Source organism: Myotis lucifugus, unplaced genomic scaffold (genome assembly GCF_000147115.1).
Source record: "Myotis lucifugus unplaced genomic scaffold, Myoluc2.0 scaffold_698, whole genome shotgun sequence".
Lineage (NCBI taxonomy): Eukaryota > Metazoa > Chordata > Mammalia > Chiroptera > Vespertilionidae > Myotis > Myotis lucifugus.
This window is the reverse complement of record NW_005871746.1, coordinates 270,441-286,258: the sequence shown is the minus strand read 5'-3', so window position 1 is coordinate 286,258 and position 15,818 is coordinate 270,441. Positions and strand designations below refer to the sequence as shown.

At 51.4% G+C, this 15,818-nt stretch overlaps 1 protein-coding gene across 4 annotated transcripts in view; it reads right to left on the bottom strand.

Moving 5' to 3' along the window:
• SCAPER (S-phase cyclin A associated protein in the ER) overlaps positions 1-15,818 on the bottom strand; it is a 154,107-nt gene that overhangs the window by 25,817 nt on the left and 112,472 nt on the right. For all 4 annotated transcript variants that reach the window (XR_002826915.1, XM_014447709.2, XM_023746575.1 and 1 more), the window contains exons 25-26: positions 9,815-10,047; positions 6,889-7,044 (exon numbers count right to left, since the gene is read on the bottom strand). Coding sequence is in view for 3 of the 4 variants with exons in the window: in XM_014447709.2 (XP_014303195.1) it covers positions 6,889-7,044; positions 9,815-10,047 (389 nt within the window). In the remaining variant the exon portion in view is untranslated. The remainder of the gene's footprint in view (positions 1-6,888; positions 7,045-9,814; positions 10,048-15,818) is intronic.

Sequence of the window (15,818 nt, the reverse complement as noted above, 5' to 3'; positions counted from 1 at the left end):
GTGGTGGGGGAAACCATGGCCCCCCCCCGGGGAGCAATTTTCCCCATCAGGGCAGGGCAAAGGGCGGGGGGCCAAAGCCTCCCAGAACAAAGCATTTTGAAGAAGCGTTCAAGCCAACGACCAGGGAAATCCCGCTGGAGCAACCCATGGGCCAACCATGTGTGGGGAGCCAAGAAAGCCACGTGCTGGGAAAATGAACTTCCTGGGAAGCCAACCGTGGAAGCCCAAGGGCTTTGCACACCCCATCTCCACCCCTTCAAGCTCGGGTCCCAGGCAGCACCGACTGACCACGAACCTGTGGTGCTAGCGCCATGGCTGCCAATCATTCACTCCCCCGCCCCCGGGAAACGGCACCCAGATTGCTCCCCAGGAGGCCCCCCCGAGACCTAGTGACTAGGTGACAGGCTTTCGGTCACACAGACGTGCTGGTGGCACGGGCAGGGGACTCCCAAGGACTTGGAAGGATGACCTCTTTCCCTCCATGCCTCCTTCTCTGACATCAAATCTCGGATGAACTGAACACTGTTAAACGAGTACACAGACTGATTGTAACCTTGCACCATCACGGAGAAGCTTTCTATCTGACGGGACTCAGTGAGAACAAAAAGGTAAGCAATCGCACTGATTTGCTCACGGGCACCTCAGAACCTTGCACGCCGTGAGTGTGTGTCCCTTGGCCCTTCCTCCCCCCACAGCCAGAGAGGTGGGGGTCAGACCCTGACGGGAGACGGAGCAGGGACTAATGCGTCTGAGTTTATTATATAGGTTCCAACAAGGGGTCTGTGTTTGTTTAGCACCGACGGCCTCTGAGAGCCAGTGACAAGTCAGAAGACATTTCTGCCTGAAGCCTCGGGGATGAGTGACATGACGCTGCTGAAAGTCCTGCTGCTGTGAACGAGAAGGCTGCCCCCCCCCTCCCATGCCCCCCTTACTGCTGGTGCTGGTTTTAAAGGGACTGTCAGCACACCCACATGCAGGTATTCAGGAATATGGCTTTAACATTTAAGGCGCCTTAATACCTAGTCTTTCCAAGCATTTTTATCAGATGACATGAATTCACCGCTATTACTTTTTCAAAAGAGTAAGAAAAAAAAGTCAGTAAAGTCATCAGAATACGTCCCCCTCTCCCTACCCCACTCCACTATTGAGGGAAACGCTAATCATAGCTCATAAAGAAACACACCCCAAGATCTTAGGCAACATTCTCCTGATGGAGCAAAAATGGTCCTTCAGAAAAATCAATCGAGCGAGCGTCCAAGAACTCGGACAGAATGGAGACGGCTCAAGGCACACACGTGTCACTGCTTCAGGGAGAAGACCTTTCCCTGCAGGGCGGGGGTGGGGGGGGCGGGTGCTGCACGGCCGTCACAGCCTAGTGCAGTCCTGAGGGGGCTCGAGAGAATGTTTACTTTTGATTTAGTCTGAAATGCAGATCATTTGTCCACGAACAGGCCACTGGCTTCTGTTGGTCTTAACTGTCAGTTATAATCACTTTAAGCCTGAATGTTTATAATAAAAAAGGTAAAAGGCCTCATTCATGTCAGGCATAAAGTTTTCTTTTAAAAATACATGGAAAACCTAAAAAATCAGATCTGAAATGTTGTATATTACACTCTGAGATCTTCTCAGTTTTATCAGATTTTATTTTATTTTTGTTGCTGTTAATACTCACCTGAGGACATTTTCCCATTGATTTTTAGAGACAGTGGAAGGGAGGGGTAGGGACAGAGAGAAACATCGATGTGAGAGAAACACATCGATTGGTCGCCCCTCCTGTATGCTCCCAACCAGGGTCAGGGATCGAGCCGACAATGGAGGCATGTGCCCTTGACTGGAATTGAACCCAGGACCCTTCAGTCCATGGGCCGACGCTCTACCCACTGAGCAACACCAGCTAGGGCTGGATTTTAAAGTGTTTTTGTTTGGTCTCTAGGACTAGAGGTCTTAGTGGCATATTCATGTCTGCTCATTAGAAAGCTAAATCCAATTAGGAAAACTATCAACCCCCCTGAACAGCACCCGAAACCCGACTTTGCCTTAAAGAAGAGCATGCGGGGCAACAGCTGCGTCGCCTGTAGGGCACCCCCCAAACCTGGATGTTAAACCACGTCCGTCCCAGGCCTTGCTGGGCCCCCACGCGCAGCTGGGACAGCTCCTCCCCGTTGGCTCCTGGCTTGCTTGCTGTCGTCCCCTGGTCCCTGGATCCCTGGCTTGCTGACATCCACCCTCACTCCTTCAGGGCGGGGACCTTCTGGACTGCTCTCCTCGCTTCTTGGATTTGGGCCTGTTCACTCCTTTGGTCTTGGAACCCGAGGCATCTGTGTGACCCTCCCATTGAGCCCGGACCCCAGAGAACTCCCCTCGGAGGTGCCCAGGTGGGGTGGTGGGTGAAGTCACTGATTCTCCCAGCGATGACTATGAGCTTCCCTGCTCCAGGAGAAGTGAGCCGCGGCTGCGGGCGCTTAGTACCGGGTTTTGTGGAAAGTGAACCGTACGCTCTGAGGAGGTGGGAGGAAGGAGCCCGGGGTGCTGGCAGGTGCGGTCCTGGTCGGGAGCCTCAGGGCAGGGCTGCCTCTCGGTGGGCGTCTGTACCTCTGTAGCTTCAGCTTCCTCATCGTCCCTTCAACAGCCACGGGCTCTGGGCTGGTTTTGCCTTGTTCTGCCGATATTTGGGGCCTCTCTCATCTTTGGGGTTTGGCCGTGAGGCTGAAGGAGCTCCGCCAAAGGCTCCGCCGTCCTGCCAAGGAAGGCACCTGCTCCCACTGGGCGAGTAACCGAGGAAACGGTCACGTGGGGGCTGCCTGGTGACGCCCCCCCACCCTCCCATCCTGTCTACAGAGTAAACAGGAGCCCCCCTACTTTTAATAATCAGGTGACGCCACTCGCCTGCTTCGTCTCCTCCGCTGGCTCCCCGAACGTCTGATCTGTCCTCGCCTGGGCCCTCTCCTGACTCCCTCTCTGCACCTCCTTCCTGCGCACCAGGTCGGGCGCTGCCTCCTGTGTCTGGGGCGCCCCACTGCAGACGTGGGGGCGCCGGCAGCCCCTCTCCTGCTCGCGGGAGCCGGGTGCCCAGGGTTTTCCCTGACTGACTCCATCTCAGCTTCAGGGCCGCCTCCCAGGGGGGCCGCCCCTGCCCACTCCACCTACAGAACAAACCGCGGTCGGTAGCTCACACCTTCCTTGTACATTTATCGTCTCATTGGAACCTCCTAACCACCTGGGCGGCACTAGCATCACCACTACATCCACCTCAAAACCCAGCTAAAGCCAGTCCTCCTGTCTTCACGCTTTTCTGCGTGATGTCGTTTTCTTCTTCGTTTACTCCTTTCACAACTCTAAATGTTGCAACCCCTCCTGTCTTTCAAGGCCCAGACTGAATTTTAGTTGCTCCAGAAAACAGTTCATTCCTTCAACTAAGCTGACCTCTCCCCTCTGACCTCCATCAGCGATTCTGCTCTAACCTGGCAGTGTGCTCGGCCCGTGTACCTCAGCCTCCGCAGCGCTCTCCGTCTCACACCACGGTCTCCGTCTATGTAACTCTTCCCTTTCTAGCTTACAAGGTCCCGAGGACAGGAGAGATGTCTGAGTCATTTCTGGGTTCTCCACGCCTAGCTCAGGGCCTGGCACAGAGAAGTGCTGCATAAATATTTATTTAATGAATGAATGAATAATTCAGGCAGGCGGGGGGACAGTTTACCTTTGCCTGAACAAGCGGCTTTCAAGCACCCTTAACACTCGAGAGGCACTCATTTGTCCCCACAGAATTAACGGGCTGACGTAGAGATCACCCCTATCTGTTTACGACAGGTTTCCAGGGACCTTGGGTAGAACCCACTTTGTTACTGTAGTTGATGGCTATGAAGATGGAAACCACAAATACATGTAACGACAAGCATCTTTTTGTGTGAAAACATTCCAGAGTTCAGCACAGTCTTCACCAGCAATTAGACCTGGCCGGGAGCAGGGCTGTGCCTCCGGACCGAGGACCCACTGCCCCCGCCCCTCGCTGTGGAGCCCCTGCCGCTGAGTCTGGAAAGCCTGCTGACTGAGTGGAGGCCGTGTTGGCCGCAATTCACAGTCGCTCCGGACTGTTCTGGTCCTGCCAGCTGGGCTCAGGGGCCAGCACCTGAGGGCCTCAGTGAGCACTGCTGGGATCTGAAAACCATCCTTTTCTCTTGGACCGAGAATGGAAAATTGATAACAGTGAAGGCCAAATAGGTGCTTCTGGAAGCCCTCTTACAGACGCTGGGTTTTGTTAAGTGACAAGGAAGGGCAGTTTGTGAACAACTCACTAGTGGAATTCTGGCGTAACCCTCACATAAAACCAGTCCTTTTACTAGAAGATCACAATCTCAGCTTCTGCTTCAATGCAAGTTCATTGTTCAGCACCGAGCAGTGCTTTTCTCCCCCCCGGAGCCAGGATTAGCCGTGCACATTCTCACACCCAAGTGGTCTCCCCGAGAGCCAGGCAGAAATTAGGAGATTAAGGGCACAATGGCAGCAGCTCAGGCCCACCTGCTAATCGCCCTCCCACAGGCGGCCACCAGCAGACCCAGGCCTGTGCTCTCATGCGGGCACTTAATTATCTCAGGGCGGGCGCCGTGCAGGAGGCAGGCTCGGGGCCTCTGGCTCCTCTTTGTCTCTGATTCCTGCTGGGCTTTAAGGTCACACCTTCCTGGACGCTGCGGGGCTCCTGCAGCCCAAAGAGGCGCTGGGGCACGACTCCCACGTCACCGCAGCCACACTCGCTTCTGACACGGCTGTGACCTCGCGGACACTCTGAGTCACACACGTAACAAGTGCTTTCAACAGGCTGCTGCAGTTTACAGTTTAGAAACAGAATTTCCACAAAGAGGGGAAGTAGAATGACATGGTCTGTAAGTATTAGAGGTACTGGAGGTGCCAGAAAACTCGGGGGATTAAAGGAGGGGAGGAGAACAGCAACTAGGGGTCACTGCTAAGAAGAAAATTATATTGGGTAAAATGGATTAAGAATTCTTAAAAACAACCAAGAGTTAATCACTAATTTATTTAAAAATCCAGTTGCATTAAGTACATCGAAACAATTGTACTTCTCTCTGCACGTGCGCACACGCACAGACACATACACTTGGGTTTTACATATAAACTTACACACAGACTTCAGTCTGCTGGGACAACCCTTAGGCATGTCTAGGAGGCCTCCATGGAAAACGCTTACACTGCCTAAGCTGGGACTATCCCATCTACCACTCAAAAATTTCAAGTCAGACCCTTGAGTCATTCTGGATCCCTCCCTTCCGTCCTCCTCCCTCGTCCTCCAAGCCAGGCACATCCCTCCCACTCACTCTGTCCCCACAGGCCCCCCTAGTCCTGCCCCCGCTAGGCTCCCGCCACCCGGTTCCTCGTGCCCTTTTCAGGGCCGGGCGTTTTGTAACAGAAATGTGGTCCTGTCGCCCCTCGAAGACAATCCAATCCCCAGGCGTCCACACCTCCCGTCAGTCTCCCTCTCGGCCGCCCAGAGCTCCCCTGTGTGGGGCTCATCTAGTACCTCACCTGCCACTCTCCTCAGTGTCCGTTTGGTGCCGCTCCCTCAAACTGAGACCGTGCTGTGCACACAGAAGAGCCAGGGCCAGGAGGGTCCCCTGGGGGAAGGGACGGCATAGGGGCGAGTGGGTGGCACACAGCCTCTGTGTGGTGTGTGGGCACCTGCTCTCTCCGGTCACAGACCCACAAACAGCACTCCCTGTGTGCCCACCGGCTCAGGAAGGGAACAACTAATGGAACGCTGGCCGCAGGCCGTGCATGGCCCCCGACCCTCAGTCTTCATCTTCATGGACATGTGACTGGGTGGGTGAGACTAAGGAAGAATAGGTGGCTTAGGGGTCCTACGCACAACACAAAGAATGTGGAGAAGGTTCATTTTAGAAAAAAATTCTGTCTTTTAAGATATTCTGAATATAGTCAGTGGCATTCTGCGTACACTGAATATGGATGGATAATATTTCTTTAAATGTGTAGACTTTAGAAGTTTCAATAATTAGTTTTATTCTTTTTTATATGTTTTTATTGATTTCAGAGAGAGGAAGGGAGAGGGAGAGAGAGAGAAACATCCATGATTAAGAGAGAATCATGGATTGGCTGCCTCCTACATGCCCCCCACTGGGGATGGAGCCCGCAACCCAGGCATGTGCCCTGACCGGGAATTGAACTATGACCTTCTAGTTCACAGGTCGACGCTCAACCACTGAGCCCACCGGCTGGGGCAATAACTAGTTTTATTCTTGAAAAACCCCTAAAAAATGATTTGTATGCAGTGCTGCTTGTAATTTAATTGTCAGGAAATTATTTTACTGAAGATCCTCCGTATCCCGGAGGCGAGTCCCACGGCATCGGAAACGCTGAGTCGCCCCTGCGGTGGGGTCATCGGCCTCCCGGAGGACAGTGCACACCCGCTACAGTCACACCCGTGCGTCACGTGTGACTTCAGGGAGCTACTGATTTTGGACGGTCCTCCCCTTGTTCACGGGGATCCCGTGGAATACGGGGCGAAGGGGAGAATAAACACCCCCAGTGGCAGTGAACACGGGCGGCACCCCAAGGCCCTGCCTGATCGGGGCGGGGCTGTGTCGCTGACGCAAGGACGCACAGAACCGCCTGACTCCTCTGGCTCCGGCTGGCCTGTCAGGTCTTTCCCATCGGCGAGTCAAGTTTATGACGCCAACAAGGAAAACAGACTCTGACAGGAGGCTCAGCCAATTTCCATACGGGAACCAATAAGGGCAGAGGCAGGACCACAAAGAAGAGGCCACAACGACCACCTGCCTCCCTAGGAAATGACCCCAAATTCCCAAAATTTAAGAGACGTTTCACAATTTCAGTCCAGACGGACCTCAGGAGGCACCTTACCTTCCGGTGAGAGCCCAGCACAGCGTGCAGGCGCCCTGCAAGAGGCCGGCCGCGTGCTGCAGAAGCGAGGCCAGCCTGGGGTTCTCGTCCACCGGGCCCTGCACGGACAGGAAGCAGCCGCACAGCTTGTGGATCAGGCCGATGCTCACCACGTAGCTGCAAGTGCAGAGAAGCGTCATCACCGGCACAGGCTGGCTGCACCTCCCTTCTAGACCCATCTGACCAAACAGAAGCAAACAAGCTTCTCAAACAAGGTCCTCAAACAAGCAAGCACAACACACGTTTGAGTAAAACTGCTCAAGTGACAACTTCTTGAAGAATTAGTCCTGAGGAATGAGCTATTTCTGTAAGTGGTTCTCTTCTCTCTGAGTTATTCTAACACTGGTCTTCCAGGAAGATGACTGAACGGGATCCCCTGACCACCCGTGGGGTCTGGAGCCTGACAATAGCTGGAATGCTGTGTGATGACCTCTGCACTCCTGAGGTCAGTATTTCCTAAACTCCGATGCTGCCCACAGCCCCCTGTTCAAACGGAAACCTCTACTGCCAACTGTAGGCTCCCTGTTTAAAACCCTGACACTATGAGGTACAGAACCAACAGTGAGAGGCTCACTGCTTTCTGCTCTGAAAAGTGCCAGCCCTAAGAGCTGACAGTTAAGGAGGCACCGTCATCTTTCCAGTCCACTAGTTTCCAGAGCTGCTCATCACAGTGGAAGAACAGCAGCAGCTGTTGTAAGAGTCCTCAAAGCAGCAATCATTGAAAATAACATGAAAGACTATAATGATCTAAAGACTTGTAGATCACCTTAGCTTAGATGTTTTATTCTGACTCAGTGCTACTGCATTTACATGTATGAAAGGACAGGACTACGCATGTAGCCATTCTGAACATCAACACGCTAACTTCCAGGGATGCGTGTGCAGGAGTCGATGCGTCTGCTCCTAAGTGCATGCCCGTCCCCTCTGGGTAAGGAGGCGAGTCTGAGGAATCACTCATGTTTGGAGCCTCTTCCGAGTTCACAGAAGGTGCAAGATCCTGGATGCCCGCCCTTTCCTGCGACACCAGGAGTGTGTTCCCCAGGCTACGAGCAGCGGCGTGTGCCGACACCGGGAAGCCCTGTCCTCTTCCAATGAGGGAAACGCACAGGCGGCCAGGCAGGCACGGAGGGTCGTACGACAATCACATCTAACGGAATCAAACCTGTATTCGCACAGAACTTCCCGAGTTAGAAAGTGTGTTTGCATGACCATCAGTGAACTGTCTTCACAGCCCACAGGGAGCGGGCAGGGACCGCCTGCTTCCCCTGTGTGTATCCTGGAAAGACAGGCCCATGGACATGCCCAGCGTGTCCCCCCTCCGCCCCCGGGGTCGGGGGCTGTTAGTGTTATGCCTCCTGCAGAGCCTGTGCCCCAGGACAGGCTGAGCATCGTCTCTGTGGCAGCGGGGGAGGTCCCGGGGGGCCCATGACCTGTGGGGGACCCCTCAGCATCTTCGGGGAAGCTGGCTATGACCACGGGAAGAATCTCTCTCCACTGGGCTATCGGCCAAGAGAGATGGGAGTCTGGGCTTGCTGGTGGCCCCGTACTAGTTACATGCAGAACCCACGCTGACAGAAACAAGTAGAGACAGAAGAAAGAAAAGAGGCTCAGGTCTGTAGATTCAGTACAATCCCTCAGCGAAAATTCCAATGGCATTTCTTACAGAAACAGCAAAAGCAATTGCATGGAACCACAAAACACACCAAATAGCAAAGCAGTCCTGACAAACAAGCAGAGCTGGAGGTGTTGCACGCTGAGTCCCACTCTATTACAAGCTACAGCAATGAAAGCAGGGTGGTCCTGGCATGAAGACAGGCCCATGGGCATGAGCATCATGGTAGAGTGTCCCCTTCCATTTACAGCTGGTACGTCACCTATTAGCCAACAAGGTTCCCCTGATCAGCACTGCACACGGTGGTACCTATGAAGGCAGGTGTATTAAACTCGGAGGGGAGGGGAGGCGGGGCAGGGAGGACAGGAACGGTGCACACAGCTCGGAGGCCTGGCTGCCAGGGCCAAGGAGGTAGCCAAGGAGGAGTTTGGAGCAGCCACCACTCTGACCCAATGGAGGGTGGGGGCAGCAGCAGAGTAGGAGCCGGAGCTTCCGGCTTCCCGGTCAGAGCACAGCAGAGCCAATGGCCACAGGGAATGGGGTAGCAGGGGGTCAGTGGTGGGGGGTCCACCAACCCAGACGTCCCCTGCCCTGGTCGTGGTGGTGGTGCTCTGAGAGCCAAGCACCCGACACAGCAGAGGCAACCACCCCGCTCCCTGCTCCCTGAACCCAGGCTACCACTCCCTAACCCACAGTCATTCCCCCCCACTCCCTCCTCGTGCAAGTAGCTCAGGTAAGAGAAAACAAAAACTTGGGCTATAGCTCCATCTACTGGAAAACAAAAGAAGGACTCGTAATTATCAACCTGCTCAATTGTTAGAGTCAGAACAATGCCTTTCTGAGCATTTCCTCACCTACAGGGCTGCAAAGCCTCCTCCACTCAATACCTTACACAAATGGGAGCTCCATAAATGGTAGCTGTTGTGACTGTTTAAGTCTGCACCAAATTTATAGACAGAGATGATCTGGGATAGAAGGATTCTCAAGGAATTCTCTGAGTTGAAAAGAGCTGATAGCAAGAAAGTTATAAAACCTGGACACAACATATTCATATATGAAAATATCTAAATAGCAAGAATGACAGATGAGCACCAGCTACAGTCCTTTTCATTAACAAGTGCTCCTTCTCTCTACACAATGTCGCGTATTCTCCATCAGGAATGAGAGGATGGTGTTGTGAGAACCACTGCCATCACATGGGCCCTGAGATTTAAATTACCTTAACTTTTTTTTTTTAAACAAAGAAGAAAGTATTTTAAAATCTAGCCATTTTACCTGATGAGGTCCTGAACGCGACTGTTAAAGGCATCACCTGGTGAGGGTCTGTTTTTCGTTTCCTCCGTCGATGTCTTTGGTGTAGCTGGCCGGCTGTTTCCATCCGGTCGACTGGCAATCAGGCAGCCAAAGACCATAGAACTGACTTTGAGAAGTCCAGCTGTCAAACCTTCAAAAACTTGCTTATTTGTATTTCTCCCCAAAATAGCATTATTCTCATCTGGAACATAAACCTAGAAGGAAATAAATACAGTAATTATGTTTAAGTAAAACCACCAAAAATGGACAGAGATGATGTGGAAAATTTCTGGAATCATAAATAATTTTGAAATTCTAGAGTTGGCTATCTGAATGTGCGAGCGTTGGTTGTGAAGTCAGACTGCTGAGTTCAAATCTCAGCTTTGCCCTTGCTAGCTGCATGACCTTGAGCAGGTCTACCTCCAACCTTCAGTTTTCTCATTTGTAAAACAGGGTAACAACAGCTTCTTTTTTTTTTTTTTTAAATCCTCACTTGAGGATATTTTTTCCATTGATTTTTAGAGAAAGTGGAAGGGAGAGGGGAAACACTGGGAGAAATATTGATGTGAGAGAAACACATCGATTGGTTGCCTCCTGCACAAGCCCTGACCAGGCCTCAGGTTGGGGAGGAGCCTGCAACCCAGGTACATGCCCTTGACCGGAATCGAACCTGGGACCCTTCAGTCCGCAGGCCGATGCTCCATCTCTGAGCCACAGCGGCCAGGGCTAATTTACTATTTCATTGGGGCTTTCAGCCCAATGTTATAAACACCATTTTGGCAGTTTCTCATAAAGTAAACACAAATTGAAAAGCTTCTCTGACAACCTGGCAGTCAGACAAAGACCCTGCGGCTCAGGCTGGTCAGGTCTGGGGTGAGTCAGAGCCCTGGGCTGCCCTTCCCTTTCTCGTCATGATTCCTGTTTCCAACCGCCTCAGTCAGTCTCACATCAACTCGATCACATCATCATGGTTTTCCACATCTTCTTTTTTTTTTTTCCCTAATTTACTCACTTAGTATTGATCCTTACTGCTGAGAATGGAGTTTTCTTTTGCTTATTTCATCCAGGAAAAAAATTCAAAAGTGCCTGAATTAATTCAAGGAGGGGCTTATCTTTAGTGAGACTAAAAGTTCTTTCTAATCTTCAAAACGAGATTCGACACAAGGAACCTTGAGGAGAAGCTGTCTGCACTGTGCAGGGCGTTCTGGTCAGGCAGGGCTCTGTCCTGTCTTCTGTCCAGCTGGGTATCGGTCACCTGCCTGGGGTGAGAGAACCCTGCGCTGTGGGACGCCGAGTGGTGAAACGCACCCCAGCTCTGGTGCTCACGGACCAGCACTTGAGTTTGAACTTCCTGCCTCACAGTGGCCAGTGAGGGGCCTTTAGGGAAGGTGTGCAAGCCCCCTCCCCCCACCAGTCCCAGCCCTGGTCTGCTGCACACCTGGCCCACCTGAGCCTGGAGCACATTCCCTCCGGGTGGGTGGTCTATGAAGGGCAGGGCAGGTGACCTTCCCAGCAGGCGCAGTACTTGTAACTACCCCGCTGGTGAGCGCAGGCCTGGCCTGGGACACACACAGCTATGAGCTTTGGCTCCTGGGAACCTGCTCCTCAGGCAGAATGTAAAACCACAGCCTCTCGTCTATGGATGAAAGGGATTCCCTTCATATATTTGTGCAGAACACACTGGCACCGTCACTGTCTTACTCTTAATGTACCAGCAAACGACAATTTGATTTCATGTTTGTATTCTTATCACAAAATCTTCCCTTTCAATCTTTTTTATTTCTCCATCTTCTATTTAAGGAAACCATGATCCAAAGAAGCCACTGGGACTGGAATAAGTGCTACGCGCTTATTCTAAATCCATTCCAAGGAGAAACCCAATATTTATGGGACCAAGCTCCTGAAGCAAAGTGTTTTAGCAAAATTAAATTAAAGTCATCTTCGCTTTTAAAAGACAAGCTCAGATTCTTCCCCCCCACTACCTCCTACCACCAAAGTGGTTTCAGGAACATTCTAAATTCTTTTTGCAATACAGAAAGATGCTTTTATTAGCGGTATAAATCCATCCTCTGTAACATGACTCCATGAGAGAGAAAATTAACTTGGTAATCAGTGGTAATTCTACCCAACTAATTTTTAGCATTGTGAAGTCGGGTTTACCTATTTTTAGTTGTATGGTGTGTTCGTAACGGTCAGAAGATGAGTTAAGTTCACTGAGAACCAACAGGAGGCTGACAGTTTAGAAAGCGCCTGTCAAGACACTGAGAGAGTTCAGGGGGGAAAGGAAAAGCACGTTGAAGGGTCCCGGCAGAGGACACAGGTTTTCACATAGTGGTCACTATTTTATGTCCCTTAGCAAACTGTCCTTAGACATACAACAGTCCTCTCACCACTGGTCTTTTATAAAACATCTATGCTCGTGTCATGTTGTACATAAAACCACAACTCATAACGGATATTAACCATGATGATTTCCTTGGCTTGAAAGTATAAAAAGAAACTGCATGGGAATGGCTAATAAGTTTTCAATATTATCTTTGTAAAATTTCTACAAGCAATAAAGAGGACATAATATTTTATCCAAAATGTCATTATCCTTTTAAATATATTTATTATGCCTTCCAGTCTCTGTTTATATATATATTTTAAGTAGCCAAAGTCCTAAATAATATAACTTTAGCAAACTTTATGGTACAGGCCTCAGTAGTCATAATGGTTTTAAATTTCTTTGTTATAAATGTTGAGTCAGATTCTTCTGCTCTTTTCCTCTCTTGCACAGTTAAAGCCCCAAAGCTCATAAAGCCAACGGGGCCCTTCCCGACCTGTGCACGGCCTCATCGCCTCCAGCTTCTATGCCACTCGGTGGTTCTCTCCCTGAATCCTCCTCCCCCAGGTGGGCTTGTGGCCCGCCCCCCACTTCCTCTAGGTCTATGCCTAATGCCACCACATCTATAAGCCTTTATTCACTACCTTTTCTTTTAAAAGATGTCAAGCTGCCAGAAAAGCCAAGGAATAGCATACAATGAACTACATTCTTCTACACAGATTTGTTAATTGATGTCATTTAGCCACATTTGCAAAAGCATATTTTAAAAATAAATTTGATTGTAAACCACCTATTTTAAGTGTGTGCATTAATAAATTTTGACAAAAGGAACGTCCTGTGCAAAACCATCGTAATCAAGAAACAGAACACTTTCATCGCCCCCAGAATTCCCTGTGCTCCTTCCAAGTCCATGTCCTCCATCCCCAGGGCCCTGGGCACACCCATCTGCTTTGTCTCATCGTAAGTGATGTGGCATTTCCTAGCATTTCATATTGCGGGACCATAAAAATAGGTAGACTTTAATCTGGCTTTCCCCCCACCGAGTAATGCTTCCTGAATTATGAATAACTCATCCATGTTGCTGAGAATATCAATAGTTCATCCATTTTTGTTGCTAAATATTATTCCAGTGTATGGATTACATGTTTGTCATTTCACCTGTTGGTGGACATGTGTGCTGTTTAGGAATGTAGTCATTTATGAATAAAATTTCTAATATCATTTTTGTGCAAGTCTTTTTTTTGGTGGGGAAATGTTTTCATTTTTCTTGGGTGAATAGCTAGGAGTGAGACTGCGGGGATGCAGGGGAAGGGTATGCTCGTAAGACACTGCCGACCCTAAAGCACACGTTTACAACACAGGATCTGTGAAACGGCATCGTCGAGATGCAGGTGAAAGCACACGACCGTTCAGGGAGCCTGCACCTTGCAGTGGTCGCCACGAAGACCCACCTGCTGCGCCGAGGCGAGGCGTCCACGGGAGCTGATGCTGCTGCCCCCTCTCCATGCAGCTGCTCTCTCAGGTGAGAGCGCCTGGGCAGGAGCAGAGGCCACCACGACGCACGCTGTTCGCCCATTTCCCGCCTCCCATAAACCTCCTCGAGAGCTTAGCTGCCTGAATGACCCTGTAATGTCTGGTGTGACTGTTCTTTCACTGACTGGAGAGCCAGAGGCCCCGAGTGCAAATGTGAAGACGCTGCATGGGCTTCAGGAGGCAGGCAGCCAGCGCGTCCCTGCAGGTGCTGGGAGGCCTGTGTGGGCTCCTCCCCTGGCCCCTCCTGCTCTGTCTCACTCTCCTCCCAGGTCCCCCCTCGTCCCTGCTTTCTGATGCACGTGCACACGTGTACGTGGAGGAGTCACACCCTCGACAGGTTTCTTCATCTCAGGCTTCTGCTCGCTGCTCTTCCCCCCTGCCAGACACAAAGGGAAAGGGTTGTTTCCTTCCATCGCTGGCGGAACCCTCTGTTCCTTCCATCGCTGGCGGAACCCTCTGTTCCTTCCATCGCTGACGGAACCCTCTGTTCCTTCCATCGCTGACGGAACCCTCTGTGCCTTCCATCGCTGACGGAACCCTCTGTGCCTTCCATCGCTGACGGAACCTTCTGTGCCTTCCATCGCTGGGGGAACCCTCTGTGCCTTCCATCGCTGACGGAACCTTCTGTGCCTTCCATCGCTGACGGAACCTTCTGTGCCTTCCATCGCTGGGGGAACCCTCTGTGCCTTCGATGGCTGAGGGAACCTTCTGTGCCTTCCATCGCTGACGGAACCTTCTGTGCCTTCCATCGCTGACGGAACCTTCTGTGCCTTCCATCGCTGATGGAACCCTCTGTGCCTTCCATCGCTGGGGGAACCCTCTGTGCCTTCCATCGCTGACGGAACCTTCTGTGCCTTCCATCGCTGACGGAACCTTCTGTGCCTTCCATCCCTGATGGAACCCTCTGTTCCTTCCATCGCTGGCGGAACCCTCTGTGCCGTCCATCGCTGGCGGAACCCTCTGTGCCTTCCATCGCTGGCGGAACCCTCTGTGCCGTCCATCGCTGGCGGAACCCTCTGTGCCGTCCATCGCTGGCGGAACCCTCTGTGCCTTCCATATGCAGTTTTCTTCCTGCAGCTACATTTTGCCACCGAGCATCTTCTGAGACTCGTTGAAGACGCAGGCCATGGTGGAGAATGTGCCACTGTGGTCAGCTTGATGCCGCACGGTCAGTCACACACGCCTCCTCGGGAGCTGCAGAGGCGCTGCTGGGCTCTCGCTGCGGCGTCAGGTGCTCAGACACTGGGTTTGTGCATCTGGTGATGTTCACTCTGACCCGCGACAAGGTGGTGTGAGCCAGGTTTGTCCACCATAAACGTACTCGTGCTTTGGAATGACCATTTTGTAGGGATGCTTTTTGTATGTTGGATATTAACCCCTTATCTACTTCCCTCATTTCTGAGGCTGTCTTTTCACTTTGTGATGGTCCCTTTGCTGTACAGATCCTTTCAGTGACACAGTCCCAGTTGTTGTTTGTTTGTTTGCTTTTGTGGCCTGTGCATTTGGTGTCATAGCCAAACCCACTGCCAGACCAACGTCATGGAGCTTTTCCCTTGTGTCTTCCTCCAGGATTTAAGTCTTCAATCCACCCTGACTTAATACCCTGGGGAGGTTTCATCACTGTGCACGTGGCCATCAAGCTTCCCCACTGCACTTGCTGAGATACCATCCTTCTCCCTCTGTGCAGTCTTGATGGTCAAGGGTTAGTTGAACACGCGTGGGTTTACTTCCTGGTTCTCTGTTCTGTTCTGTGGGTCTATTGGTCTGTTTTTAGGCTGCTTTTCTCTAATGTTATTTTTTTGAGGTTTCCACAGTGATTTATTGTTCATTACTTTAACAACGTTTACATGAAGACTGTTCACAATTAGACATCCTCAAACACTTTGCCAAAATGCTTGCTTTTTAAATAACACCGATGAACCGGTGGCAGCAGTTTCCCTTCCCGATGAGGCCTGTGGGTGTCGGTGGCCCGCCGATAAAAGGCCCTTTGACAAATGTTCTTGTCTCGGTTCTCCCGCCATCGTCTTGTCCAGCGCGTCCTGAAACCGGCTTCCGTATTCAAGCAGGTCCGGTGCCACCCCTTGTAGCTCCCGTTCATGTCGTGAGGAAGCTTCTTTGCCGGGTTGC